Source organism: Oryza glaberrima, chromosome 2 (genome assembly GCF_000147395.1).
Source record: "Oryza glaberrima chromosome 2, OglaRS2, whole genome shotgun sequence".
NCBI classification, from domain to species: domain Eukaryota; kingdom Viridiplantae; phylum Streptophyta; class Magnoliopsida; order Poales; family Poaceae; genus Oryza; species Oryza glaberrima.
In genome coordinates, this window is record NC_068327.1 from 25873810 (window position 1) to 25901541 (window position 27732).

Below are 27732 nucleotides of genomic sequence, written 5' to 3' on the forward strand. Positions count from 1 at the left end.
GTCTCGCTGAAGTAGAACTGTAGAGAACTAGAAATTCGTCATATTTGCCCAGTTCCAATTGAACTCAGTAGCTCATTTGCTCCCAGGCCACAGGGCCATTTCGGAGTAGCTGGTCTCCCTGAGTATTTTTGAGTCGGTGAACTGCAGAGATGGATGGTCATGGTCTGGCATGCATATAATACTCTCTCTTAATCCCTGAATACGATACGATCTCATCAGAGACAGTGGAGCTCATGTGTTGATTTACCAAAATTAGTTTTCTGTGGTGCTTGCAGCTGAAACAGGTCTCAAGTGTCATGGAAGACATGCATCGGAAACAATTCTCAAATGCCATGGAAGAGCAAAATTTGCTCTTTGCAGCAGTAGTTGTTGTGTTTTCAGAGGCTCAGAGATGCATCGGTGCTTAATTTGTCAGGCCCTGCTTGGTGGAACGGTGGCGGGAATGCTCTAGGAACTTTTTAGCATTTAGCTCAAATTCAATTAGCTCTTACTCCTATTTCAGAACTTGAACTGGTGCTCTTTTTCAGAATTTTTTTTATAGCTTTCATGCTTGAAATAATCAAATCAGTTGATCAACAGCAGTCTAAGTGTTGCAACATCCATTGCACGACTTCTGCCGCTTCATCCTATTCCCAGCAATTTTTTGCAAGACCTGAATCCTGAATTTCAGTATGAGATCTGCACCTACCAAGCTAGCAGGATATATACTCTCCTACAACAATAGAAAGTCAAACAAGTTCTGAAAAACACCGTGTTTATTTTGGCTTTTGTCAAAACTTCACTCCAGTTTACTGATCACGCTAAGGTTATAGAAGGAAATACATTTTGGTAATAGAAACTAGCCTTACATTCGCTGGTATTACATGTCGAACAGATGGATGCGCAATACCAGTAAATACCGTTTGAGTCAAAATTAGTTCCTTCAAGAGATTGGAGAACTGTGCAATCAACACATTTTTTAACCGAAGAAGGCTGAGAACAACATCGGTCCCCAATCATATCCTCCATTCGCAAATATTACTTGAAACACATGACACAGCTCCTGCATTTCCTCGGTAAAAAAAGTTAATAGAGACCTTAATCAGAATTTTTAAAGTTTACTATATAAAACTGACAATGATGGTGAATATTTTCTTCTGAATCTACATGTACAAACAATACACAAAAGTAAATCATAGTTCATCATAAATAGGAGGAGCAGGAGCAGGAGCAGCAGGTGCTGGGACAGGCACATTCTTGACTTTTGCTACAACGTCTTCAGCTGATATTGAGCCTGATCTGATGGCATCGGCCAGCTTCCTTTGCAGTGTCAACAGGCCAATACGTCTCGAGACAACATATAGCACCGCCAAGGAGAAAATGAGAAAACCAATGGTAAGGATGATCCTGGTAAAGAAAGCCAATTAGCAATTGGTACAACCCAGAAAATAGTGTTAATACTAAGTATTGCACCGGCAGAAACTTGTTTGGCAGATAAGAAAATTGGAATCATCAAGTAACGTAATTGGTAAATCAAATGGGCATTTGGTTCCACCTTTTTTTAAAAGAGAAGAGCATTTCTATCTATACTCCTTTAAAAAGGAATAGTGGTGGTGGTGAGTGGTGAATCTGCAACCACCACCAACTCCCTAACTTTTTAAGAGATGTATACAGAAAATAATGGTAACAATGAGGTTAATGATAATTTTCGTTGATTAAAATCCTGTTGCAACGCACGGGTAATATGCTAGTATATTTTCTTATAAAAGACCATAGTGGTGGTGGTGAGTCTGCCCTCACCACCACCAACATGTGGGCCCATGGGATTGGTTGACCCCACACGAGCAATTTGATTGCTCTCTTCAGTGTACCATCCATTTGAAATTTGAGCAAGACAAGAAGCTTCACTCTTTTACTTTTGCCTTTTAAGATGAAGAGCATTGCTTTTTCACACATGAGGCAGGATTTTTTTTTACCAAGAGAACTCATAATCATGTTTTATGTTAAATAAATCATCGCATCGCACAATTATTTTACTAGTGTTTCCAAATGAAAGTATTAAGAATGAGTAATGCAATATCTATGCACAGGATCTTATTGGACTGTCTTGTGTACTCCTTCGAACAAAGATAATTAAGAGAATGCACCCTGGCCACACCAAATGCATTTTCTGGGTCAATGCATTTTGCAGTATCAGTCTGATAAGAGAGAACTGGCCAACTGGGCGATCCTAATAAAGTCTTATAAGATATGTATTTTCTGCAGTAGTAGGCTGGATTACAACGGTTAATTGCCATCTAATGAAAGATGATCTGCAACAAGGTGAGGAGTTCATCCAGAGGTGGAAAAAAGGTGAATGGCAGTTGACACATGCATTATGTGAAGATGTGGTTTGTATGATCTTTATTGATCGGAAAACATAATTTTTACCGCATGGCCGCATGGCCCACATCATACATCTCCAATCCATACGAAAGATTGGTGGAAGATACTTACCTATCAAGAACATCTTGCCGTTGCATTGTAGATAGCAAACCACGAGTACGCATCAGCAAAGAGCGGTGTCCTTGATATTCACCTTCAGCCTTACGAAGAACACTTGTTGATTCATCTGCATAATTTTAAAGTTCGCTTACAACTTCGCCTCTTGGCTCTTGTACACAGATTTAGTTAGGAACACAAGAAACATACCAAATGTTGCCAAGGTATTTGCACTTCTTTCCACTTCCTGTAAACATGTATAGTAGTTAGATTAAAATTTAAGAGCAAAAAGTCATTAGCATATAAAATATCAATTGAAAACAGGTGCGCTAACCTGGACCATCAACTGGCGAGACCGGCGGAGGCTCTCGGTTATACTTTCTGCAGCCGATGTCATCCCAGCCTTTGTCCTAAATCATTAGGTGAGTTAGTATTTACTATTCTGCAAGCTTCAAAATCAAATGTTTGTTCGATTTTGACAGTACAAGACTCCTGCCCATATAATAGAAGCAGTAAACAAAACGTTTTTTTAGTATAGATTATAAAAAGAAATATATAATTAAAATAACAAGTGACTGTGCCTTCTCCACATGCTATACTCACAATGAACAATCATGTAAACTGAACATATCATGCAACACGCAGAGCAGCCAGTTTCTCAAATATTCTCAAATATAGAATTAATGGAAACCTTGGGACAACAAACTTACTGTAGATTACGCCTGCGGATGGTAGATTCTTCTCCACCCCCTAGAAGAAGCTCCCTCTAGAGAAAGAGCAACTAGAAGTGAGAGCACATTAACTTACAAAGAAGGATGCATCGCCGAGGCAATTAACAATCAAGCTAATTTACCACTCTTAAGAAAAATTACACACCTCTTCTTGAGCAGCTTTTTTAATGTTTGCATTTGCTTGTAAGTTAGCATTTCTCAGCCTCATGCGCAGCCTGCAAACAGATACCAGCTGATAAAAAAAAAACAAAACAAAATGCCTAGGGGGATTACCAGAGGGGAAGTGGCCTAGAGAATATCTTACTTCTGATACTGTTCCTTCCATGACTGCAGGGTTGCTTGGCCAGACTGTACTTCTTCAAAAGTGGGTAGCTGCTCTGCCAGAGGATCAAGTCTGCACTGTAGTGAATTGAGCAATTGCAGTGCATCCTGTGCAGAACCGTTTAACCTAGGAAGTGAACTTGCTTCCTCTGTCCCCTTTCCCATCTTCCCACATGATTCAATTGCAGCAATGCACCCTTCAAGCTGTGCAACAGCTTGATTCCATTCCTCCTTTAGGTTCTCAACAGCTTGAGTCACCTTATCCATCCTAATATCTGAATGGACCATCACAGACATTCACTGACTAAGACAAGATCTGTTACCAAAAATACGAAGAAATGGGCTAGATTATAGTGCAAATAGGAAAAAAAAATCAACAGATAAGCTATTCTAGTTGTGCTTGTACCCTTTCACAAAAGATAGCAAAATAAGTGACTGGTACAGTAGCAAAAAAAAAAAAAAAGAAGCATAGCATCAAACTATCAGTCAATACTCTCGATGGTCTTACATTTACTTTGACAAGCTCACCAATCATTTCATTGGGACCATGAACCATATATGAACCATGAAATAACATGTGGTCTGCTTTGCAAAGACTGAGAGACAGATCATTTGTACATCCAATGACAAATCATCAACATCAAGTGTGCCCTAAAAATAAAGCCAAATGATTCATCAAGTCCTACCAATTCTACAATGGCAACAACATTTAACATTAAACTACCAAGTTGTTCACATTCACAAATCACAACCATAGTTGATTCGATCACAGGGCTGGGGCTGGGCGTGCGTGTGGTGGCCACCGGCCGGCACCCTACGCCTGTGGCTTGTGGGTTAGAGGTGGGGCATACCCAGGATTTTGAGGTTGGGTATTCGAAATGGGAAGGGGTGATTTTTTTTTTTATAACCCAAAGCCTAATATGTTTAATTTCATGTAGTTCTAAACTACTAGTTGGATAATAAATAGTGGAGGATCTAAATTCAGTACTAGTCATTTCATACTTTCTTAAAAACATATGCACTATAATTATACAAAAGAACAATTGTACAAAGCTTCACAAGGTTCAAAAATCAAAGTTCAATTGGTGAAACATATGGTTATAATTTCTATTGTTCCCTAGTGATGCCATTTCGATCTACATTTACTACAACTGGATTCACTGGCAATCAATCAATCAACCATCCATGGCTTCAAATGGAAAAGATGTTCCCAATAATCCTAAATCACAGCACCACTGAAGCAAACAACAATTACCTTAGGGTTTCTCGGCCTCTCGGGGTAGCTCGACGGCCGACGGCAGCGGCTCGACCCCGCGACGGCCAAGGGCGGTGGCGCGATCCCGCGACCGCGCGACCCCGCGACAGCCGAGGGCGGCGAATTGACAGCGGCGCGGTCAACGGGCGCTGCGCGTGAGTGCGAAGGGGATGTGGGGGTGGGGGTAGGGTGGCGCTTGGGAGGGGGAAGTGGGGGATCGGGGCTTAGAGGGATGGTCTGGGAGGCGGCGGACCGGCGGTGGGCGGCGGACAAGGGCGCGCGGCGAGGCGGTAGCGGCTCACCGGAGGGAGGAGAAAGGGACTCACCGTAGGGAGGAGGGGGCTCGCCGGAGTAGGCTGTTGTCGTCGCCGGAGGGAGGTCGCTCGTCCGCGTCTCGTCTTCTCCGTCGAAGAAAGCTCGCCGGAGGGAGAATGAGGGGGTTCTCTGGGGTAGATGGAGCGAACTCGCCGGCCGGCAGTCGCCGTCGTCTCGCCTCGCCGGAGTAAGATCGTCGGAGTCGTCGTCCCTCGCTCGCGTCAATCGCGTGAATGGATGGAGAGAGAACGAACGCGCCGTAGACCCACCCGAGAGGATCGAAGGCTCGACTAAGCGTCTGGATCTAGCTTCATGGGCCGATATGAGAAATATGGGCTGCTGGACTTGGTTTTCTTGGAGGAGGTTTATCTGGGCCAAAACTACCCTCAATTTTGGCCCAGAACTACCCTCTGTGTGTTTCTGCATACCGCATTTTGGTCATCTTATTTTCTTCTGTCCACAGCTGGTAGTAGTACTTTACCGTACTTTATCGGACTAGTATGGTACTCCCTCCGTCCTCTAAAATAATAGATTTTGACATTTTACATCAATAGTTTGATCACTTGTTTTATTAAAAAATTTATGCAAATATAAAAAAACGAAGAGTTGTAATTAAAGTAATTTGGATAATAAAGTAAGTCACATATAAAATAAATAATAATTCTAATTTTTTTAATAAGACGAATGGTCAAACAGTGCAAGAAAAATGTTAAAATCACTTATATTAGGGGGGAGTAGTAGTACTTTTGTCCACAGCTACTAGTATAATAACACATTTTTTTTAGATAATGGAATATAACATCCCAGCCAGTATAATAACACATGAATAGTACTTTATAAGTGGCTTATGTTTTTAAATTTTTCTAAAAAAATTAAATAAAATGGATAATTAAAGTTGAACACGGAAACTCAAGATTACATTTAAATAGTACTTCTGTCCACAGCTACTAGTATAATAACACATGAATAGTACTTTATAAGTGACTCATGTTTTTTAATTACATTTAAAATGGTACGGAGGGAAATACCTTTGCCGTTAAAAATCCAAAAAGTTTGACCATGTTATCTGCATGTGGAGAGGAGTGACACGGGGTCACGGGCCAGCCGCAACTGTCGGGTTCAAAAGATGCGTTCGCAAGAAAGCAAACAGATTAGAGTGGTGGCCCCGCATGCAGTGGTAACAACTGATCGAAACCACGGCATCCCGTTCAAGTAGCTGGTTTAGCTCCACGGACGCATGCCTATTCTAGTGCTCCACTGCCACTATCTTTAGTAGCGCCGTGTCGGGCTCCCATATATAACGTCCCTCGCCGTCTCCATTTGGATTTCAGCGATCGATCTCGACCGCACCGGCCCCGCATGCCTGCCCACTGCCCAAATAAAGCGTCGTCGATCGACCGCGCGCGATCATGGCGATGGTCGTCGCGGGGAGCCATCGGCCGCCGCCGCCGCCGCAGTCGCTGCGGCTGGTCCCGCCACCGCCGCCGCAGCCTCCTCCTCCTCCTCTGACGTACAGGCACCACTGCAAGGTGTGCAAGAAGGGGTTCATGTGCGGTCGCGCGCTCGGCGGCCACATGAGGGCGCACGGCATCGGCGACGACAACGACACGATGGACGACGACGACGGCCGCGATGATGATCATTCGCTGTCACCGTGCGATGGTGGTGGCGAGCCGTCGGAGGCAGCCGGGAGCCCGACGACGACGACGACGAAACGTATGTACGCGCTGCGGACCAATCCCGGGCGGCCAAGGAACTGCAGGACATGCGAGAACTGCGGGAAGGAGTTCACGTCGTGGAAGACGTTGCTGGATCATGGCAGGTGCGGCCTTGACGAGGAGGACGGTCGCCTCGACGTCTCGCTCCGTTCGCCGCCGCTTCACGACGGTGGCGACGAAAACGACGGCGAGGACGAGGAGGAGGGGGACGACCTCACACTGGCTGCGGGCGGGTGGTCGAAAGGGAAGCGCTCGCGCCGTGCTAAAGTGATGGCCGTCGGGACCGGCTCCGTGTCCGAGCTACAGCTGCCGGCTCCGTCTACCGAAGAGGAAGACCTCGCCAACTTTCTCGTGATGCTCTCTTCTTCTTCGTCATCATCGTTGCGTGTTGCACAGCCAGCCATCGTCGTCGACGACGCGGACCAAGAGTCCTGCGCATCAGGTAGCAAGGACGAGGAGAGGAACAGGTTCTTGGTGCCGCAGCCAATCTCGATGGCAGCCCCCATGATGGCTCAGATGACAGTGATCGCTCCGCAAGTGGTGCCACAGCACATCTCGACCGTGCCACGTGGCATGTTCGAGTGCAAGGCATGCAAGAAGGTGTTTACATCGCACCAGGCTCTTGGCGGGCACCGTGCCAGCCACAAGAAGGTGAAAGGATGCTTCGCCGCGAAGCTCGAGAGCAGCCGCAACGAGACTAGTCAGACTCAGACTCAGCAGCAACACGTCTCAGCCGCTCCTCATGACAATACCAGGGCCACCACCTCTCATGTCATCACCAGCGATATCAGCATGGATGCAAACACGATCGGTGCCAGTGCTGATGCTGACGGCAAGGCAGCGGCAAGCGGCGTTGGCGCAGGTGAAATTGTCCTCGCCGGAGCTTCGTCGACGGATATGGCCATGATGATGTCGGTCGAGGACTTCGCGCCGACACCGTTGGCGCCATCCGCCGTCTCACCGTTCAAGAAGAAGGGGAAGGTGCACGAGTGCTCCATCTGCCACCGGGTGTTCACGTCGGGGCAAGCGCTCGGCGGCCACAAGCGATGCCACTGGCTGACGTCGGGCGCAACGGACCCGCTCACGAAGCTCCAGCCCGTCGCCCAAGACCACGCCATGATGGCCGCCATGTGCCACCAGCTCACGCTCGGGCGCCCAATATTCGACCCTACCGACCAGCGGATACTAGACCTTAACGTGCCGACGAACCCACTGGCAGAAGCGGTCGCGGCCAGGCAGCAGCAGCAGCAGCAGGTCGCCGCTCTCAACGACGGCGCACTCTGCCTCAACGCGGCGGCGTCGGTGTACCTGCAGTCCTGGACAGGGCACAGCAACGGGAGCCACGTGAACAAGACCACCGCGACGAGCAGCCGCATCAACGACGCGGCCGGCGGCGTGACCACGGAGGACGATGAAGCGGACAGCACGAGCGCCAAGAGAGCCAAGATCGGCGACCTCAAGGACATGAAAGTGGCAGGGGAGTCGTTGCCCTGGCTGCAGGTTGGCATCGGAATTTCATCAGAGAGCAAAGAAAAGAACACTCAAGAGTGACCTGGTCATGACAAGGAGGTCATGCCGACTAATGAACTAAGAAATTAATTAATTAATTAATTAATTAATTAGTGCTAATCTAATCCATATATATATACATATTGTAGGTGTACGTACTATATCAATGCTTTATGTGATCGGGATATATGTATGTGTATATACATCCAATGTAAGTATTTACAAGTAGGGTCGATTCATGTGTTCCTAAAGGTTTGAGGCAACATCTAGGGACGTATTGCTTGGGGGACTGTAAATTAATAGGCTAGCAAGCTTGATTCTAAAAGGTTTCCTTACTGTACGATTCTTTGAGGAGCCTTGCTTTTTATTTTTATTTTTTTCCTTTTATTTTTTCTATTTTGTAACTAACCGATTATTTAATTTGCTGCTTCCAAAATGTATATATGCAAGTTGATTTTGTCCTTGTGTTCACTGCAATTAGACAAGCTATATGTGTGCCTATATATGTTTTTTTCTTGCATTTCTACACTATATATTACTCTAAATATACGACGTTCTTAACTTTTAAACATAATATTTAGCTATACGTTTTATTTAAATTTATTGTAAACATAAAAAATGCACGCCAGATATAAAGGATCTTTAATAATGCAAATTAGTAAAGATAAAAAAATAATGTTTAAAGTAAACTGAATGATAAAATAAGTTAAAGCAAAATAAATGAAACTTACTTCATAGCTAATTTTACTGCAGATATGCAAATGTATAAGCCATTCTTAACAAATCAAATCACAATAAAATAAATAATACTTAACAAATTTCATGTCAAAAAGATATATTCAAAAATGGAGGTGGTACTATTCTGCGGGAGGTGAGGAACGTCAATTTTTTTTATTCATATCGCCACGGTGGAGAAGCTTGCTGATGTTCGTTACCAGTCCAGTTCGATGGTGCATGTAAATAGGTCGGGCAGGCGCCCGATACTTATAATATGTATATAAAGTGTATATATACGTATAGACAACGTATATGTATAATATAAATTTTATGTATATGTATTTTTTATGTATAAAAATATATATTCGTATAAAAACTTTGTATATGTATATGTATACTTGTATTGGTATAATACAAAGTTTATATACATATGTATTATATCAATATAAAGTTTACGTATGTATATATAAATAATTATATGTATAAAAAATATTGGCGTATAAAAATATACACGTATGCAAAGTTTATATACGTACGAATTAAAAAAACCGAAAAAGACCGCCACCCCTCTCTCCGTGCAACACGTGGCTGCGACGCGCGGGGGAGGAGCATGCCTAATTAGAATTGGAACTAGCTAATAATCTGTCGACAGTTTTTAAGGCTCAAAACTTTTAAATTTTTAACCATAGGATTTGTCATCAACAGTTGAAATGGGTACTATTAACAGTGAAATTTGGTAATCCCAAAGTTACCATCGGTTTAGAGTCAGTATCGGCTTCAAAGTTCGAGAATCAGCCGATGGGAGTCAATGCCAAGATCATGGTCACGGTGGAGAATTTAATAGAGGAACAACAATATTGGCTCGGGGGGCAAGTGCATCAGTTTTAGCATGGTGGAGCACATTAGTATCAGCTCATGAAAGCCGATTGCAAGAAGCAAATGAAGATCGGTTTTGGAGTTATCAAGGCGAGACAGAAGATAATTTTGAAGCATGAGTCCTCATACTCCAAAATTGGGGGGCATGTGTTAACAGTGAAATTTGGTAATCCCAAAGTTATCATCGGTTTAGAGTCAGTATCGGCTTTAAAGTTCTAGAATCAGCTGATGGGAGTCAAGTCGCCACGATGTCGTGTTCTTGGTGGAGTCGGATCAATCAAAGGAAGCTTATCTAGAAGAGTTCGAGTTCAAGAAGGATGCGACATGACAGTTATCTATTAATTAGGCATAGTTTATTAGTTTCCTTTTACCTTTAGGAAAGTGTGTTTAGTGTCCGATAAGGACTTTATCTTTTCCTTTTTAGTTTCTTTCTTGTCCGACAAGGACTTGTATCTCCCTATGGGTATAAATATGTACACCCGGGGTCATTGTAATCTATCAATCTATCGATCAATAATACTCTCGGCGCATCGCCACCCTCTTCCCTGAGGTTTTTACTTATCTTCCGGCGGAACTTGGGCACCTGACGCAGGGCTGCATCGGCTTTCGATCTCCAGCGAAGGGGTAAGTCCTACGTTCTGTCGGGCCCTGGTGAATCTGTCGACTACGTTGGTGTTGTTCAAGGCTGCATCGATTTGATCTCTTGGATCGCTCTGGTTTGGTTGATATATTTGCCTACCTGATATCTCAATTCTATCTCTAATTGCATTGTGTTTAGAGACGCATCGGTTTAGTTGGGACTGTCTCGGTTAGGTCTGATCTCCTGTCTTAGCCGATATATCTCTACAATCATAATGCTGTTCTAAATAGATTTGTTATATCCATCACATTAGACAGATCTATCGGCTCATCGAGTATTAGATTATCATATACAATCTCGTGCTGCATCGGTTAGGTTCGATCTACTAGATTGTTGTTGATAATATAAGTCTTGTTAAGTCGATAGGTTCATGCTAATGTTTTATCGGGGTGCTAGCCGATAAGTTATCTGGACGTTGCATCGGCTTGTAGGGATTGCACATACATATAAGTTGGATTTAGCCGATGTCAACAAAGGTTTCAATGTTTAATCTAATCTTGTGGATCTTATGACATCAGACCTCCAACTGATGTGTGCTTTAACCTTCGGATCAATATTTGTTCTACTATTTCATATTGTTAGCCGATTGATTTCTACTGGATTATATTGCTATATTATATTATCATCAGCCGATTGCCTTTATATCATTATTCACATAGGACTTATAGCCGGTTGCTTAAACCCTATCGCTATCGGCTGGTATCGGTATCGGCTATTATCGGCTATCGGCTGGAACTACTCCATCGGCTTGTCAGCCGATCGGCTGTTTAGATCTGCTATTTGCATATCTTGTCAGTTGCAGGATCAAACTGACTGGCACGCCCGCATCTCATCAATCTTTGGACCTGCACAGGAGCTAAGCAGATCTCCTAGGCCGGTGTGTTCGATTTTTTTCGTCAACACAGATTGGCACGCCTAGTGGGACCACGAATTTTATATCCACATGTCTGAAGAAGAAGTCAATGTCAAGATCATGGTCACGGTGGAGAATTTAATGGAGGAACAACAATATTGGCTCGGGGGACAAGTGCATCAGTTTCAGCATGGTGGAGCACATCAGTATCAGCATGGTTGATTTTTCATTACATTTTAACACCGTTGTTGTCTTACTTAACTTGGGGAATTTCTGCAATTTGCAAGTGTGTTACCTTGCAAACTATACCTTTTTCTTCTATTTGAACTGTTTCATCCAAGTTCATTGACGTGATGATCGATTGTAATTCATAAACAGCGTGGGTCTACTCAGCTGTATCCAACATAATTCGTTCACCAAGAAGCAATCACCCATAGCTACTTTATTATTATTTAAATATTCTTATGTTGGTTACTGAATCCTTTTTTATTAAGGATCCTGCCAAACGTGCCATTTTTTACTTTATTCATGTATCCCGCAACAATGCGCGGGGTACCATCTAGTGTACATATTGTAGGTGTACTTGCTTTATGTGATCGGGATATATGTTTGTGTATATACATCCAATGTAAGTATTTATAGTAGTTTTACAAGTAGGGTCAATTCATGTGTTCCTAAAGGTTTGAGGCAACATCTAGGAACATATTATTGTAAAAAGCCAGATGTAAAGGATCTTTAATAATATAAATTAGTAAAGATAAAAAAAATAATGTTTAAAGTAAATTTAATGATAAAATAAGAAAAAAAAGGTACTTACATAGTTAATTTCACTGCAGATATGCAAATATATAAGTTATTCTTAAAATACATTTAATAACAAATTAAATCACAATAAAATAAATAATACTTAACAAATTTCACGTAAAAAATATTTAAAGATGGAGGTGGTACTATCCTGCGGGACATGAGGGACGTCAAATTTTCAATTCATATCTCCATGGTGGAGAAGCTTGCTGAGGTTCGTTACCAATCCAGTTCGATGGTGCATGTAAATAGGTCATGCGGGCGCCCGATACATATAGCATGTATATGTATATACACGTATAAACTTTATACATATGTAAATATGTATTATATCAATACAAAGTTTATGTATGTATGCATAAAAAATTCTACGTATAAAAATATTGACTTATGAAAAATATACATATATATGAAGTTTATATACGTACGAATTAAAAAAACTGTGCCACCCCCTCTCCGTGTGAACCACGTGGCTGCGTCGCGCAGGGGAGGAGCATGCCTAATCGACGCAGGGGAGGAGCATGCCTAAGAGCCAGTACAATAGCAGGCTATAAGCCAGCTGCAAACATATTTTAAGGAGATAAATAAGGAAAGAGAAGAGCAGCGGACTACAGATTTGTAGCCAGCTATAGCTCGGACTCTAAGACGCAGTGTGTGTATGACAGATGGGACCATGTATTAATTAGATTACTATTAAATCTAATTAAGATTTTCGCAGTCATCAAGCTAATTGCAAGACAAAACACGCTAATGTATACACGGTGTGAGGATAATTGAAGACTTAAAAATCCTATCGAAAAACGCCTAATTAGAATTTTCGCAGTTATCAAGCTAATTGCAGGCAAAACACGCTAATGAAGACAATTAATTGCAGTTTAAACACGCTAATGGAGACAATTATTTGCAGTTTAAAATAATTTACTGCCAGCAAAAAGTACTTTCCGTTGCCGGGACTCAAACCCGGTCTCTCGGGTGAGAGCCGAGTATCCTAACCAGCTAGACTACAACGGATACTCTAAATGAAGAATGAAATGTCTTTAATGAATATATTGAATTTTAATTCGTTCTTCAGCTCTATTCTTCTCGCTGCAAGAATCACTGAAATGGAATTCCAATGACGACTGGCTGCATTCCTAGACAGTTTCTAAAGTGGAAACTATTTTAATCTATGTGTCACTCGAATTGTTATGATTTTTTTAAAAAAAATTAAGAAGATGTATATATTAATATGTGATATATCACTTCATAAACCTACAATATTGTAATAAAAAACAAATTAAATATTCATACTTAAAATTGTTTTTTGGGTTGCGATACGTAGAAGTTCACATCGCCAGACATGTTGTGACACGCTGGAGAGGAGACTGTCACGGTGCTTGTTTGGCGTTGGACAAGTGACCAGCGCTACTCGGCGTGTTCGGCATACCAGGCGCGTTTTTCTATGGCTAGCATTCCTTTGCCTGTTCTGATCTTCTCTGACACATGAAGGGTCATGCTAAATGCAAGTTCTTCCTCTGATTTGCATTTTAGCAGCGCTACTGGATGACCGATCTTCTCCAGAAGCGTGGCATCGATAGTCACCCGGTCTGTCCCTTTTGTGCTCAGGAGCTTGAGATGACGAACCACATTCTGCTCGACTGCGTGTTCGCTTGGCAAGTCTGGCTCCGTGTGCTGTCGCCTTCTGGTTGGGCTGCCCTCTCTCCACCCTGTGGTAATTGGCTCTAGAACTGGTGGCCATTTTCTAGGGCATACTTACCTGAGCATCTTCGTGCCGGTTTCGACTCTCTGGTCCTACTAGTCTCTTGGCAGCTGTGGAAGGAACGAAACTCCAGAGTTTTTGACTCTGCGGTCTCTTCGGTCTCAGGGGTTCTAGAGTCATCCTCTCAGAAGGCCATCTATGGTCGTTAGCTGGCGACCTAGCATTGCTACTTTTGGGGTTTTCTTGGGAGGGTAGTGTGACTCTGCCTCCTTCCCGCTATTTGGAGTTGTGTTTAGCTGTTGTAGTAGTCTCTTCATTTTTCTCGGTTTTTGTTTTTATTTTTTCTCTCTTTCCTTGACATAAGTCGGCCTGACTGATTATGTTGTGTATCAAACACTCTTTTCTTTTAAATATATTGACGTGCAATCTGTTTGATGTGTTCGGAGAAAAAAAAACTCCATGCAAACTGCAGCCTTGCATGCGGTTGCTGGCTGTCTTGCTAAACCCAAAGTGCCGAGTGCCCACTTCACTTGCACGGTTTGACCTCATTTTGCCCCGTTTTTAGGACTAACCGTGAAGGCAAAGCTGAATAGCCTGCCGCCACTACGCCACCACATACTCTCACCAGTTGCTGATGAAATGTCTTTAGGACTAATCGTGCATGTAGTACACTTTCCGGCTTTCCGCTCCCTGCCGCCTATCTCGGACTCTCGGTGTGCATGCCACTGGTGAGTATACGGATTACTATAAGGAATGAACACCCATTAGCTGCGGAATTCTGTGTCAAGGGACCGATTGCCACTAGCTATATTTTGACTGACAAAATTCTAGGAGTAGTACTTGCCTACGGCCTACCTATGGACGTCAGTGTCACTTGGCCAACATCAAACGCTCTAGGCACCGGAGGGAGGAAACTCAATAGTCCAGCCTAAACCATGCATAGATGCAGACGGCTGATGTCAACTGTCAATTAAGCATGCTGAGATGAGCTGATTTAAGCCCAGCCGTTTGGTAATCCCTCTGTCCCATAATATAAGGGATTTTGAGTTTTTATTTGTACTGTTTGACCACTCATCTTATTAAAAAAATTAGAATTATTATTTTTTTGACTTAATTTATTATTTAAAGTACTTTAAGCACAACTTTTCATTTTTTATATTTGCATAAATTTTTTGAATAAGATAAGTGGTCAAAGAGTGTAAGAAAAACTCAAAATCCCTTATATTATGGATGAAGGGAGTAGTATATAAGTGTTGGTGTGTGATCCAACTGATATTCACAGCACACCACAGTCACATGACCAAACATACACGGGGATTTGATGCAACAGTAAAAGGTCTGTAAATAAAAAAGCAAATCCAGGACCTAATTAATCTTTTCTGGCCATCCAGTACTCCACTGCACACAGTCAATCACCAACTCTCTCCAAGGCGTAAAATGCGGCGAGCCTAGACAATCCGAGGCCGAGCAGCCATCCACACGCCAGAAGTTCGTTTGGATCCTTTCATTCAAGTACTAGTAATTCAATAATTGTCACCCACTCTTCATATAGAGTGACCGAGAATGGGATCTAAACCTTTAGTCTATAAATAACTTTATAAATTCTAAAGATTTAGGAATAAATAAAAGGGTTGGGTTAAAATTTATATACATGTTTGAGTTAGAATATTAGAAAAGGGTTGAGTTGAACTGTGAAAGAACCGTCAGCTGTATGCATGGTTGGGAGAACTAGATATTTGACCCTAAAAGAGATAAAAGGTCAACATTACACATACACTTAGGTCATACATAGTGTGAGTACCTAACGAGTGACTCAGGCTCACTACATCAGAGTTATGATGGCATATCAGCCATAGATGTGTCCTCGTGAGGCTTCTCGTGCGTCGTCGCGGCACGGTTGCCTCATCAGGGTGAGTGCTTGGGCTCACCATGTCAGAGCCGTGGTGATATATCTAATGAGATAGTTCCTTCACAAGGCTTCTTGTGCCTTTGCAGAGAGCACAATTGTCTCATTAGGATGGGACACTTGCAAGTGTAGCTAAAGCATGCAAGCCACGTCGGTAAGGCCATCGCCCCACAATATGCCCCCTCCTTCCGCGTGGTTGCACAGACCTCAATGTTGCGAGTACTGACAATGTCGGTTGGAAAGCAAAGAGGCAATGGCTAGAGATACGACCGACAAGTCCGCAACTAGTGGAGAGGGTCAGATATAGATAGAGGAGGAACGTGGCTAGTAGCACTGCATACTATTAGGACCCTGTCACCATTGCCATCACCGCGACCAGGAGATGTCATCGACCAAGTCACTGTCTTTTGCCGCCGAACTTGTTGGGTAGAGCTGCCCTCAACATGGCTGGATTTGAGGTGAAGAAGGATGGCGGCAGCCAGGGCTAGACAGTGGAGTAGCCCGTTGATCTAAACCACCTTCGATCCACCTTGCATAGGTCTTGGTGACGTCAGTTGGAGAGGGGGAAGGTCGTGGGGCTGCCTTCGATCCACAATAGTGAAGTTGTGGTGGCTGGAGTGGGAGGAGTTGTGGTGCCTAGAGTGGGAAGATGTGTTGATAGGCAAAACGAATATAATTAGTGGTTGACAAGTAGGCCAATGGTTATGATGTAACTTTTGTTGATGATTCTAAAGGTTGTTCTGCATATTTATTTAGTGTAAAACATATATTAGCTAAGTTTATGAACTGAATTATTTCAGGCCCTAGTCAAAGCCACCATACATTGTGAGAAGGGTATTATAAGATATAACTTCAATCTACATTCCACATTCTTTCTCCCTAAGGCCATTCTTAGAAGTAGCTTCCATCGTGAATGCCCTTATGCAGTTTTCCCGTCCAATTTCTACACTAAGGTAGTATATATAGTAGGAGCAATTTGCAGGGAAAATGATGGAAGACATTGACTGGAAATGAAACAGATTGTTCTTTTTTTTTCCATCAACAGATGAATCACAAAAGTTGGCATGGTATGAAAAAGTGGAGAAAAATTAAGCCTCTCATTGTATGCTTCTCTTATTTGCCGAATCCAAAATTTAAATTTTAAAACTTAATTTTAGAGTTATTTATAAGTTTGTTTGTTCATACTAGCTTTTAAATTGTGAATTATTTTTGTTAGTTCGTCAATTTTTTAAGGACTTATCAACCCGTAACTCAGACCAATCAAAACCTAATAAGTAATCCAAAATCTCTTCAAGTTTACTCCTTCGGGAGTCCAATAAGACCGGCATGCATCAACATGCTACTCATCGGTCGCATCTCGCAGTAGCGCAACTGAAACGGCTGCCTCCTGTACGTGCATGCAGATGCAGCCGCATGTCGTCTTTGGCCGTTTTTGCAGGTGACGCAGCAGATCGGCAGAAGCAAATGCTCCAATCGGAACGTACTAATGCCCCTGGCCTAGCCGTCGTCGCACCAGTGCCGCACGGCGAGGCGAACCATACACAAACGGGCAGTAAATAGTTAGTGGGGGTAATCATGTGAGTTTGTCCGCTGGGATCGGGTCATATGGTGACCCACGACCAGGAAAAGTACGTGGCAAAATTAAACAGGAGGAGATATAGGTAGATAAGCTAGAGAAAGCTTCAGAGCGCACCGAATTAAAAGCGAGCGGTTGTCTACGTACTTGCACAGTGACAGTACGTCTGACGCAGATGGCATTTTCTTGATGTTAATCACGGCTTAATTCGGTGGATAAATAAAAATAAACGGAGGGAGTAGCACCCGTGAGCTGTAGCTAGGTTCATAGCAAAGTTGTGTAAGTTTGCCTCGTACTGGATTAGTACAGACGAACGAAATGACGACGCGTCTAATTGATTTTCCCCCCACTTCTTAAGTTCATTGTGCGTTTCGACTCTCCTTATTGTTATTGTCAGTTTTGCCGGCCGTCTGCTCATTTTTGCTGAAGGTTTAGGACCTCGATCGAGCACGTACGGTAGTAGAACCGATGTTATACCGTGCAAGACGATCATGATGTCCCTTTTATCCACGACATTACAACAAGACCACAACAAAGCATATCTACTATTAGTACTCTTCCAACCACAATTGCTTGTAACAAATTATATTTTTGTTTGAACCGGACTACCATATACAGCATGTCTAAGAAATTCCCCAAACTAATAATACGATTTTCTACCCACTAGATTAAAATTCAATGCCTCACAAATTACCCACACTCTTATAATCTCAAGTGCACTCATCCCTAATCCCCATTAACTCGAACTCGACTTGCCTACTGCCACCGCCACCTCCCACCTCTTTCCCCGGCTCAGAGGCGCTATCCATCCGCCTCTCCGATGTCGCCTCCAACGCAGGCCAAACCCGTTGGCCAGCCACAACACCACCACCGGCTTCCTCCCTCCACCTCTCTACATCATTGTTCCCTCTCCTTCATCATATTCCTCACCAACCCACATCATCTTTCTATGTTTTCGGTGGCTCCCACGAGTAGATTAATCGTCACCTTATCAACATATTCTTGATTTCCGTGCCACCTCCATCATGCTCCTCCATTCTCATAGCTTCAGCAGTGCCCCATTGCCTCAACGCCTTCCCGACACCATCGCGCACTACCAGGCTATCACGCCCTAGCCTCAAAACCCATTACTCCTCCTAATCTGACCATGAAAAACCTAACCCAGTGGGATGGTGGCCGTCTCCTTGTTGGAGGGTTACTGGAGTTGTTGGGGATCGCTGAAACTTGAGGAGAAGGAAGCCATTGCATGAATTTTCAAGTTAATCAGAAGTCACAAAAGTAGTAAGATTGTTCCCCTAAATTTCTGTCGAATGGCAGTTAGCAAAATCCATTGAATCAATAATCACTAATAGGTTCTTAGATTTCTTTTGTATATCTCCATGGTGTCTCCTCCTCCCCCTTTAGTCTTCTTGGTATTTGAACTATTTGTTACTCAATCGATTGCTGTCTTTATCTTTGTCGACCGATGTCATCTATGAAAATTTTGATTTAGTGGATGGCAATAGAATTAGAAGGGAGTATGTCAGCGTCCCAGATTTACTACAGAAGACTGAAGTTGCAAGGGAGGAAGTACATAGTCGTCTAGCAAGGCAATTCGTGTGCGCAAGACCAATTATCGTGTAATCGGACCGGACTAGGCCAAATGAGCACCAGCTCCAGCTGTCCGAATCGGTAGCATGAGGGAATTGACTCCTATATATACTAATACTGTTCTTGTCTGAGAAACAAGTAGGAAAGAAGTTGGCGGCGAAGGCGGCGGCGGCGCCGATCCGGTTGGATTTGGCGGAAAAATTCCTGTGTTCTTGAGTGAATTCCTTTTGATTGTTGGATTGGCGTTAGGTAGCTAACAATCTGGTATCAGAGCCACCACCCAAAATTTTTTCCTCTTGGTTCTTGTGGTAAATCCTGAGCGAGGTGGGGATTGTTGCTTCGGCGACCTGATCCCGCAAAAGCTTCGGCTCCCTCAATCGGGTACGCGAGTTCTTGAGGAAAGCTTCAGCCACGGCTGAATACGAGAAACCCCGCTACGTGACTAAAATGGTGGCCAAGGTCTTGGATCAGGACAGCAAACTTGATTTGCTCCTGAAGAAGATGGAGGACGCAGAGCGCAAGCAAGAGGAGAGCGAGAAGCGTCGTGAGCAATCTGCAGAGAAGAGTCGTGCGGAGTTCTTGGTGCTCAAGGTTGCAGTTGAATCTCGTTTTCCAGAGGTGGAGAAGCGCGTGGATCTGCTTCAAGATTCTGTTCTGGAGCTGCAGGAGCAGGTGGATAAAATTCAAGCGTTGGTTAAGTCGCCTGATGGTATGAAATCACCCCCCTCCTCGTCCCCTTCTTCTCCAACCACTGATAATTCTGTTTCGCTTGGGGGTTCCATGGGAATTAGTGGTCATGTTCCGCCGATGAGCTGTCCTCAGTTCAATGGAGATAGTCCTCAGATGTGGAAGAGCAATTGTGAGGAGTATTTTGAAATTTATGGAGTTCATCCTCGCAATTGGGTTCGGGTGGCTGGATTGAATTTTACTGGGAACGCTGCATTTTGGTTACAGTCCATAAGGTCCACGTTGGTTGGGCTTAGTTGGCAAGCGTTCACAGATTTGGTATGTCTCCGTTTTACTAAAGCTAGGTAGGAAGTACTTATTCGTCAGTGGTTCCATCTCATTCAGGATTCCTCTGTGTCTGACTATGTGGAGAAGTTTGATGGTATAATGCACCAACTCTTGGCCTATAAAAGTGCCTTACCATTGAACTATTTTGTCACTAAGTTTGTGGAAGGTCTGAAACCTGCTATCCGCTCTAGTGTGCTGATGAAAAAACCTCAGGATTTAGACTCTGCTTGTTCTCTAGCCTTATTACAGGAAGAGATTTTGGAAGGGGATCAATCTAGTCAGTATAAGAGGCCTGAACTGTCTGTCACCTATCGACACACTAATCGACTGTCTTCCCAGGCTGCCACATCTATTCCTGTCACTACAGTTGCTGCAGCTGATGATAAGAAGTCCATTGTGACTCTTGTCAGACCTAGGGATGATAAATTGGCTGCACTCAAAGCTTATAGAAGGGCTAAGGGGCTTTGCTTTACTTGTGGTGAGCGATAGGGTAAAGATCACAAATGTGCTCCTGCCGTACAGTTACATGTTGTACAAGAATTACTAGAGGTTTTGCAAGTTGATGACTCTTTGTCTGACAGTCTGGAGGATGACTCTCCACAAACTGCTCCAACTCTTATGGCTATCTCCCAACAGGCTATCTCTGGTACTGAATCTCCAGTTTCTTTCAGGATCAGGGGATGGGTTCAGGGTGTGGAAGTCCTTATGTTAATTGACTCTGGTAGTTCTCATTCCTTCTTGGACAGTGCTCTTTCTCAGCAGTTACAAGGGGTACAGCAGCTACCTAACACTGTATCAGTGAAGGTTGCAGATGGTGGTCTTTTGTCTTGCTCTCAGTTTATACCTCATTGTGAATGGTGCACTCAAGGTTATGTTTTCCACACTGAATTCAAATTTCTTCCCCTTGGCACTTATGATGTCATTTTGGGTATGGATTGGCTGATGCAACTGGGTCCAATGAGTGTGGATTGGACTGCTAAATGGATGTCTTTCTAGAGGGCTGGTTGTCAAGTGCAATTGTTGGGTATTCAGGTTCAAACCAACCACTGTTTGGGTATTACTGGTGAACAACTTCAAGGCATGCTGAAGATGGGGTCTGTTATGCATGTCTTACAATTGCAGGAAATTTTGTCTGTCACAGAAGTGCCTCTTCCTCCTGATATTGGCCAGCTTTTGCAGGAATTTCAGTCTATCTTTGAGGAGCCCCAGGGACTGCCTCCTAAACGAGCTTGTGACCATCAGATCCCTCTCCTGCCCAATTCTAAACCAGTTTTCATTCGGCCTTACAGACATAATCCTGCTCAAAAAGATGAAATAGAGAGGCAGGTCAAAGAGATGTTGCTTGCTGGGGTGATTCAGCCTAGTTCCAGTGTTTTCTCTTCACCTGCACTATTGGTTAAGAAAAAAGATGGTACATGGCGTTTGTGCATCGATTACAGGCAATTAAATGCTATCACAGTTAAACGGAAGTTTCCTATGCCTGTCATTGATGAATTGCTTGATGAACTCTCAGGAGCCCGTTTCTTTTCTAAGTTGGACCTTCGAGCTGGGTATCATCAGATTCGTTTGGTGGAGGGTGAGGAGTATAAAACAGCCTTTCAAATGCATACTGGTCATTACGAATACAGGGTCATGTCTTTTGGTCTCACGGGTGCACCTGCCACATTTCAGGGGGCTATGAATGCCACTTTAGCTTCTGTTTTAAGGAAGTTTGCACTTGTCTTTTTTGATGATATCCTTATTTATAGTCCTGATCTGACTTCCCATCTTGATCATCTTAGACAAGTTTTGACACTTCTCTCTGAACAGCAGTGGAAAGTTAAGATGTCCAAATGTTCTTTTGCACAGACACAACTTTCTTATTTTGGTCACATCATTTCTGATAAAGGGGTTACCACTGATCAGTCTAAAGTGGAAGAAGTTGTTAATTGGAAAGTACCTACAACTCTTAAGAAGTTGAGAGGTTTTTTGGGTCTTGCTGGCTATTATCGGAAATTTGTCAGGAATTTTGGTATTATCAGCCGACCTCTCACTCTCTTGCTCAAAAAGGATGTTCCCTTTGTTTGGTCATCTGAAGCAGATCAGGCCTTTCAATCCTTAAAAATGGCATTAGTATCAGCACCAGTATTGGCCCTTCCTGACTTTTCTCAACCTTTTATAGTGGAGACAGATGCTTGTGATGTTGGCATTGGAGCTGTTCTTTCCCAGCAAGGCCACCCTATTTCTTACATTAGCAAAGCATTGAGTTTGAAAAATAGAGGCCTCTCTACCTATGAAAAGGAATACCTCGCCATTTTATTGGCAGTTGACCATTGGCGCTCTTATCTCCAGCAGGCTGAATTCATTATTTTGACAGACCATCACAGCCTTATGCACTTGAATGAGCAGAGGATACACACACCTTGGTAGCACAAAGCGTTTACCAAGTTGTTGGGGCTTCAATTTAAAATTTGTCACCGCAAGGGCAGTACTAATGCGGCTGCTGATGCTCTTTCTAGGAAGTATTCTGAGGACTCCTCTAAACTGAATGCTGTCTCCAGTTGTACCCCTGTTTGGCTCCAAGAAGTAAGTGATGGCTACCTTTCAAACCCTTACTCTGCTCAGTTATTGTCTGATCTGGCCCTCTGCCCTACTGCCAGACCATTGTTTTCTCTGTGTAGTGGCATTATCAAGTATAAGGGCCGTGTTTGGCTTGGCAATAATCTGGCCTTGCAGCACAAGATCATTGATGCCTTGCACAGTAGTCCTATGGGAGGTCATTCGGGTTTTCCAGTAACTTACAGAAGGATCAAGGCTTTGTTTGCTTGGCCTAAGATGAAACAAGGGATTAAGGACGCTATTGCTGGTTGTTCTGTCTGTTTGCAGTCCAAACCTGGTCGCTCTCGGTATCCTGGCCTTTTGCAACCACTCCCTGTTCCGGATGGTGCTTGGCAAGTTCTAACAATGGACTTTATTGAAGGATTGCCTAAGTCTGGCAGGTATAACTCTATATTGGTTGTGGTGGATAAGTTTTCTAAATATTCTCATTTTGTTCCTTTGTGTCATCCTTTTACTGCCTTTGATGTGGCCCAAGCTTTTATGAGCAATATCTATAAGTTACATGGTTTGCCTCAATTCATCATCTCTGATCGTGATAAGATATTTACGAGTCAATTTTGGGAACAATTGTTTTCTCGGTCTGGTACTAAGCTGCACTTAAGTACTTCTTATCACCCTCAAACTGATGGGCAGACCGAAAGGGTTAACCAATGCTTGGAGATTTATTTGCGCTGTTTTGTTCATGCCATGCCATCTAAGTGGAGTCTGTGGTTGTACTTGGCTGAATTCTGGTTCAATACTTCATACCATTCAGCCTTGCTTAAATCTCCTTTTGAGGTGTTGTATGGATATCCACCTGGGCATTTTGGCATCAGAGAGGATGCCTGTTCGATTTCTGATCTCAACACCTGGTTGTCCGAACGAAAAATGATGACTCAGTTGCTGCAACAACACCTTAACCGAGCTCAGCAACAGATGAAGTCCTATGCTGATAAAAAGAGAAATTTCAGGGAATTTGCAGTTGGCGATTGGGTATACCTGAAGTTGCAGCCTTATATTCAATCTTCAATTGCACGCAGGGCAAATCACAAGCTATGCTTTAAGTACTTCGGTCCATTCCAAGTGCTGAATCGAGTTGGTAAGGTTGCTTATCACTTAAATCTTCCGGATCACAGTGCTATACATCCTGTGTTCCATGTCTCTTAGCTCAAGCCAGCTATTGGATTCAAGCATGCTATACAACCCCGCTTGCCTACCCTATCTCTTCATCAAGTTCCTGTGTCTATTCTGGAATCCCACCAAGTTAAAAAAGGTAATTCTTCTTCGACCCAAGTGCTAGTTCAGTGGTCTGATGCGGTGGCTGGTGAGGAGACCTGGGAAGATTTAGTTGAGCTGAAGCAACGTTTTCCTGGGGCATTGGCTTGGGGACAAGGCCAATCTCAAGGGGAGGGGATTGTCAGTGTCCCAGATTTACTACAGAAGACTGAAGTTGCAAGGGAGGAAGTACATACTCGTCTAGCAAGGCCCATTCGTGTGCGCAAGACCAATTCTCGTGTAATCGGACCGAACTGGGCCAAATGAGCACCAGCTCCAGCTGTCCAAATCGGTAGCGTGAGGGAATTGACTCCTATCTGTACTAATAATGTTCTTGTCTGAGAAACAAGTAGGAAAGAAGTTGGCGGCGAAGGCAGCGGCGGCGCCGATCCGGTTGGATCTGGCGGAAAAATTCATGTGTTCTTGAGTGAATTCCTTTTGATTGTTGGATTGGCGTTAGGTAGCTAACAGAGTATAATCCAAGCACAATAACAATTGCATGACGTGAGTTGGGGTGGATTTTAATGGAGCACGAATTTTGTGTGGTGGGTCTTAAGGACGACGAGGAATTAATGGACCTATTGGGTTTGTTTATTCTAAGTAATTCTCTAGTCGTAAATATCTGACGTATGATAATCTTTTGAAAAAAAATGATCCATCATTTCTATGTTAAAATAAATTTATCAACTATCAAGTTTATCACATTATGGTACTGCTTTCGAGACAAATATACACATACAATTGTTGTGGTTTACTACAAACTAAGTATTTGGGAAATTATTATTCACCAAAGTTTTAATAGTTTGGTAAGATCTTATCTAAAGTAAACCGAAGGGAGTAGCAAGTTTGCAATGGTCCCTGTTTGAGCCAGCAAGAAACAATAAAATGAAAATCTTTTAATATAGAATTTTCACTATGTAAATAAAAGTTCACATATATGTAAAGGAATTGTGCTGGATTTGTTTTCTAGGAGTAAGTTAGTAATGCTCGTGCATTGACCCAGTAAGAAACAACAAATGAAAAGTTTTAAGCTTATAATATTTTCACTAGAAAATCTAAATCCAGTACACATTCACAGGAGTTGGCTACGATTAAATTGTTTCCTCCTAAATTTTCATACATGCACCTAAAATACTAACTTATGAGGATGAATCTAGATAAACATTTGTCCGTATCATGTCTAAAAGTTATTTTTTTTTTGGACTGGGTAGTAAGAAAACTGACGTACATAGCTGTATTGTGGCAAGCGAATTCGCATGTTGAATTTCTCAAATATGATATTTTAAAGGTTTTTTTTATTGATAGTTTGGAGTAAAGTTCAATGCTTCCTTGATCACAGGTGCAACGCCAGCGATACATGCAAGTGCATTAGGCAATTCTTGATTGTGTCACGATTCACTACAGACTTGACATTTACTTTGACATCTCCCGGAGCATATTACAAGTTAAAAAAAAAAAGTTGCAATACCACCACAATTCTTTGGAAGGCCATCAAAGTCGGATACATTTTTGTAACAATATAATGTCGAAATTAATTCTTGCTCGACCAGTTCATGATCAGCCACATCGTCTAGTCACTAGATGAGTCCATGCATGAATGCGTAGAAACTTAGTAAATATGAACGTCAAGGAATGGACAATATGACGTTTCTATCATGCATGACGTTTTGGTGATTTGCCAAAAATAAATAGGAAGATCAATAGCGTCCAGTTGTTATCATGTTTTAAAAAAATAAATAAAGATGTTACATATCTATATCCTACAAAAACAGAAAGCGATTTGCACATATGCGGTTTAAGGCTGTAATGGCGTAGACTATCAAGCAGCACATCTGTGATTTGATATGTTTTTTAGCCTGGAGCTCCACAAGCACCCAGAAATTGGAAACTGTCAAACCAAGAGACGAGGAGGAGCAAAAAAAAATCTGTAAAAAGGAAAGGGAAAAAAAAAAGAAGAGAAGAAATAAATAGGAGAGAGAGAAGCTTGGCCATTCCATCCACTGCGTGCGTTTGTAACTTCCTCCGCAGCTATCTCCCTTGCTCTCGCCATCTCGCCATTCTAGCTACCGCAAAGCTCTCCCCCCCGAGGCGAGCTCTCTCTGCTCCCGAGCGAGAGCTCTCGCCATGGCGAAGAACGCATGCAAGCTCTGCTACCGCCGCTTCGCTAGCCCACGCGCCCTCGCGGGGCACATGCGGTCTCACTCTGTGGCGGCCGCCAACGCAGCCGCGGCTGCGGCGGCGGCCGCAGCCGCGAAGCTGCAGATCTCATCGGCGTCGTCCGCGTCGACGTCGTTCACCGCGGCCGATGAGGAGGAGGAGGAGGAGGAGGAGGAAGAGGAGGACGTGGGATTCAAGAAGCCCCTTTCCATCTACGCGCTCCGGGAGAATCCCAAGCGCAGCCTCCGCGTCTCCGAGTACGCGTTCTCCGACCGCGAGAGCGAGGCCGAGTCCACCCCGACGCCCGCAGCCAAGGGCTTACGCGCCGGCGGCGGCGGCGGCGGCGGCGGCGATGGCGAGCCCATGAGCTCGTTGTCGTACGCGGGAACGCCGGAGGAGGAGGTGGCGCTGGCCCTCATGATGCTCTCCCGCGACACCTGGCCGTCCGTCGAGCGCGGTGGCGGCGGGGGCGAGTACTCGGACGACGGGAGCGACGACGGCTACGCGCTCCCTCCGCCGTCTCCCGCTCCGGCGCCGGCGCCGGTGCCGGAGAAGCGGACGCGGTTCCAGTGCCCCGCGTGCAAGAAGGTGTTCCGGTCCTACCAGGCGCTCGGCGGCCACCGCGCCAGCCACGTCCGCGGCGGCAGGGGCGGCTGCTGCGCGCCTCCCGTCGCTCCTCCCCCTCAGCCGCATCCGCAGCCGCCATTGCTGGAGCACGACGCGGGCGAGGAAGACATGGACGGGAAGGCGCCGCCGCACGAGTGCCCCTACTGCTACCGCGTGTTCGCCTCCGGGCAAGCTCTGGGCGGCCACAAGAAGTCTCACGTCTGCTCCGCCGCCGCCGCCGCGGCCCATGCACAGACACCCGGCGGCGGCGCTCCTCCGCCCCAGCCCAAAATTCTCGGCATGATCGATCTCAACTTCGCGCCGCCCGTGGATGAGGTGGAGCTCTCCGCCGTATCAGATCCCCACTTCCCCTCCAATCCACCAGGTCCTTGAAGCAAGAAAACCAGACTTGGCAATGGCGGAGATGATGATCTGAGGTGAGGCATAAATCGAAGAAACAGAAAGAATAACAAAATGAGGGAAAAAAAAAGAGAAGAGAAGGATAAACACAAGAACATATTTTTTAGCCCCTTAGTTAATCTTCTGGTCGTACCTTTTAGTATTCCATTCCATTGATTTGTGTTCAGAATGTTTAATTAATATGTTACTACCATGCTGTTGCTTTGTTTTTTTTTTTTTGCCTGTTTAAGCTATGGAATCGATGTAGATTTGAGCAACTGACAGTGCAACCAGAACTAGCCCCTGTTCTTGATCTGTTGATCCCAATTCTTATGCTGAACTGTTGCTTTCTGTTGCATTCTTGATCTGCCCATAGTCTCCAATCGAGTGTACTGGCTGTGCTCCTGTGCCAACAAAAACAAAAGCACAAAAGAGTGGCAGTGGAGTAGTAGTAGTAGCAACCAACGTAGGAGTAGACTAGCTTAGCTTTTGCTTACAAAAGCCAAATGCTTTGTTTGGATTTTTCGAGCTATTAAATAGCCCTCCAGAATCTTACTATTTAGGAGTATTAAACGTAGATTATCGACAAAACCGATTCCATTATCCCTAGGCTATTTTGCGAGACGAATCTAATAATATATATTAATATATGATTAGTGACTGATTACTGTAGCATCACTGTAGCAAATTATGGATTAATATACCTCGTTAGATTCGTCTCACAAAATAACCTT

At 43.9% G+C, this 27732-nt stretch overlaps 3 protein-coding genes and 1 non-coding gene across 8 annotated transcripts; 2 read left to right on the forward strand and 2 right to left on the reverse strand.

The window, feature by feature from the left end:
- Window positions 1–402: 402 nt before the first annotated feature.
- LOC127761065 (uncharacterized) lies at window positions 403–5347 on the reverse strand. 5 transcript variants are annotated; one of them, XM_052285277.1, is made up of 8 exons: window positions 5094–5347; window positions 3496–3828; window positions 3337–3406; window positions 3171–3226; window positions 2795–2870; window positions 2671–2707; window positions 2476–2590; window positions 403–1386 (listed from the first exon to the last, which is right to left on the reverse strand). In XM_052285277.1, the coding sequence occupies exons 2-8, from the start codon at window positions 3807–3809 to the stop codon at window positions 1173–1175; spliced, it is 882 nt and encodes a 293-aa protein (XP_052141237.1). In that variant the 5' UTR covers window positions 3810–3828; window positions 5094–5347; the 3' UTR covers window positions 403–1172. The 5 variants fall into 5 exon arrangements, with proteins under 5 accessions (XP_052141237.1, XP_052141235.1, XP_052141240.1 ...); XM_052285275.1 differs by having other exon boundaries at window positions 4768–5347; XM_052285280.1 differs by having other exon boundaries at window positions 405–1386; window positions 3496–3787.
- A 1079-nt stretch (window positions 5348–6426) lies between these two features.
- LOC127763951 (uncharacterized) lies at window positions 6427–8770 on the forward strand. The gene has a single exon (XM_052288758.1). It carries the CDS (start codon window positions 6492–6494, stop codon window positions 8349–8351), a length of 1860 nt encoding a protein of 619 aa, XP_052144718.1. The 5' UTR covers window positions 6427–6491; the 3' UTR covers window positions 8352–8770.
- A 4368-nt stretch (window positions 8771–13138) lies between these two features.
- TRNAE-CUC (transfer RNA glutamic acid (anticodon CUC)) lies at window positions 13139–13210 on the reverse strand. Its single transcript has one exon. It is a non-coding gene; the product is annotated as a tRNA-Glu (tRNA).
- Window positions 13211–25744: 12534 nt separating this feature from the next.
- LOC127763928 (zinc finger protein ZAT1-like) lies at window positions 25745–27209 on the forward strand. The gene has a single exon (XM_052288735.1). It carries the CDS (start codon window positions 25961–25963, stop codon window positions 26990–26992), a length of 1032 nt encoding a protein of 343 aa, XP_052144695.1. The 5' UTR covers window positions 25745–25960; the 3' UTR covers window positions 26993–27209.
- Window positions 27210–27732: the final 523 nt, after the last annotated feature.

Coding starts and splice junctions, on each gene's coding strand:
- LOC127763928 (XM_052288735.1), top strand. CDS start 25,961: ATGGCGAAGAACGCATGCAAGCTCTGCTACCGCCGCTTCGCTAGCCCA.
- LOC127763951 (XM_052288758.1), top strand. CDS start 6,492: ATGGCGATGGTCGTCGCGGGGAGCCATCGGCCGCCGCCGCCGCCGCAG.
- LOC127761065 (XM_052285277.1), bottom strand. CDS start 3,809: ATGTCTGTGATGGTCCATTCAGATATTAGGATGGATAAGGTGACTCAA. Junction 3,407..3,495: donor TGGAAGGAACAGTATCAGAA/GTAAGATATTCT, acceptor ATCTGTTTGCAG/GCTGCGCATGAGGCTGAGAA. Junction 2,591..2,670: donor AAATACCTTGGCAACATTTG/GTATGTTTCTTG, acceptor AAAATTATGCAG/ATGAATCAACAAGTGTTCTT.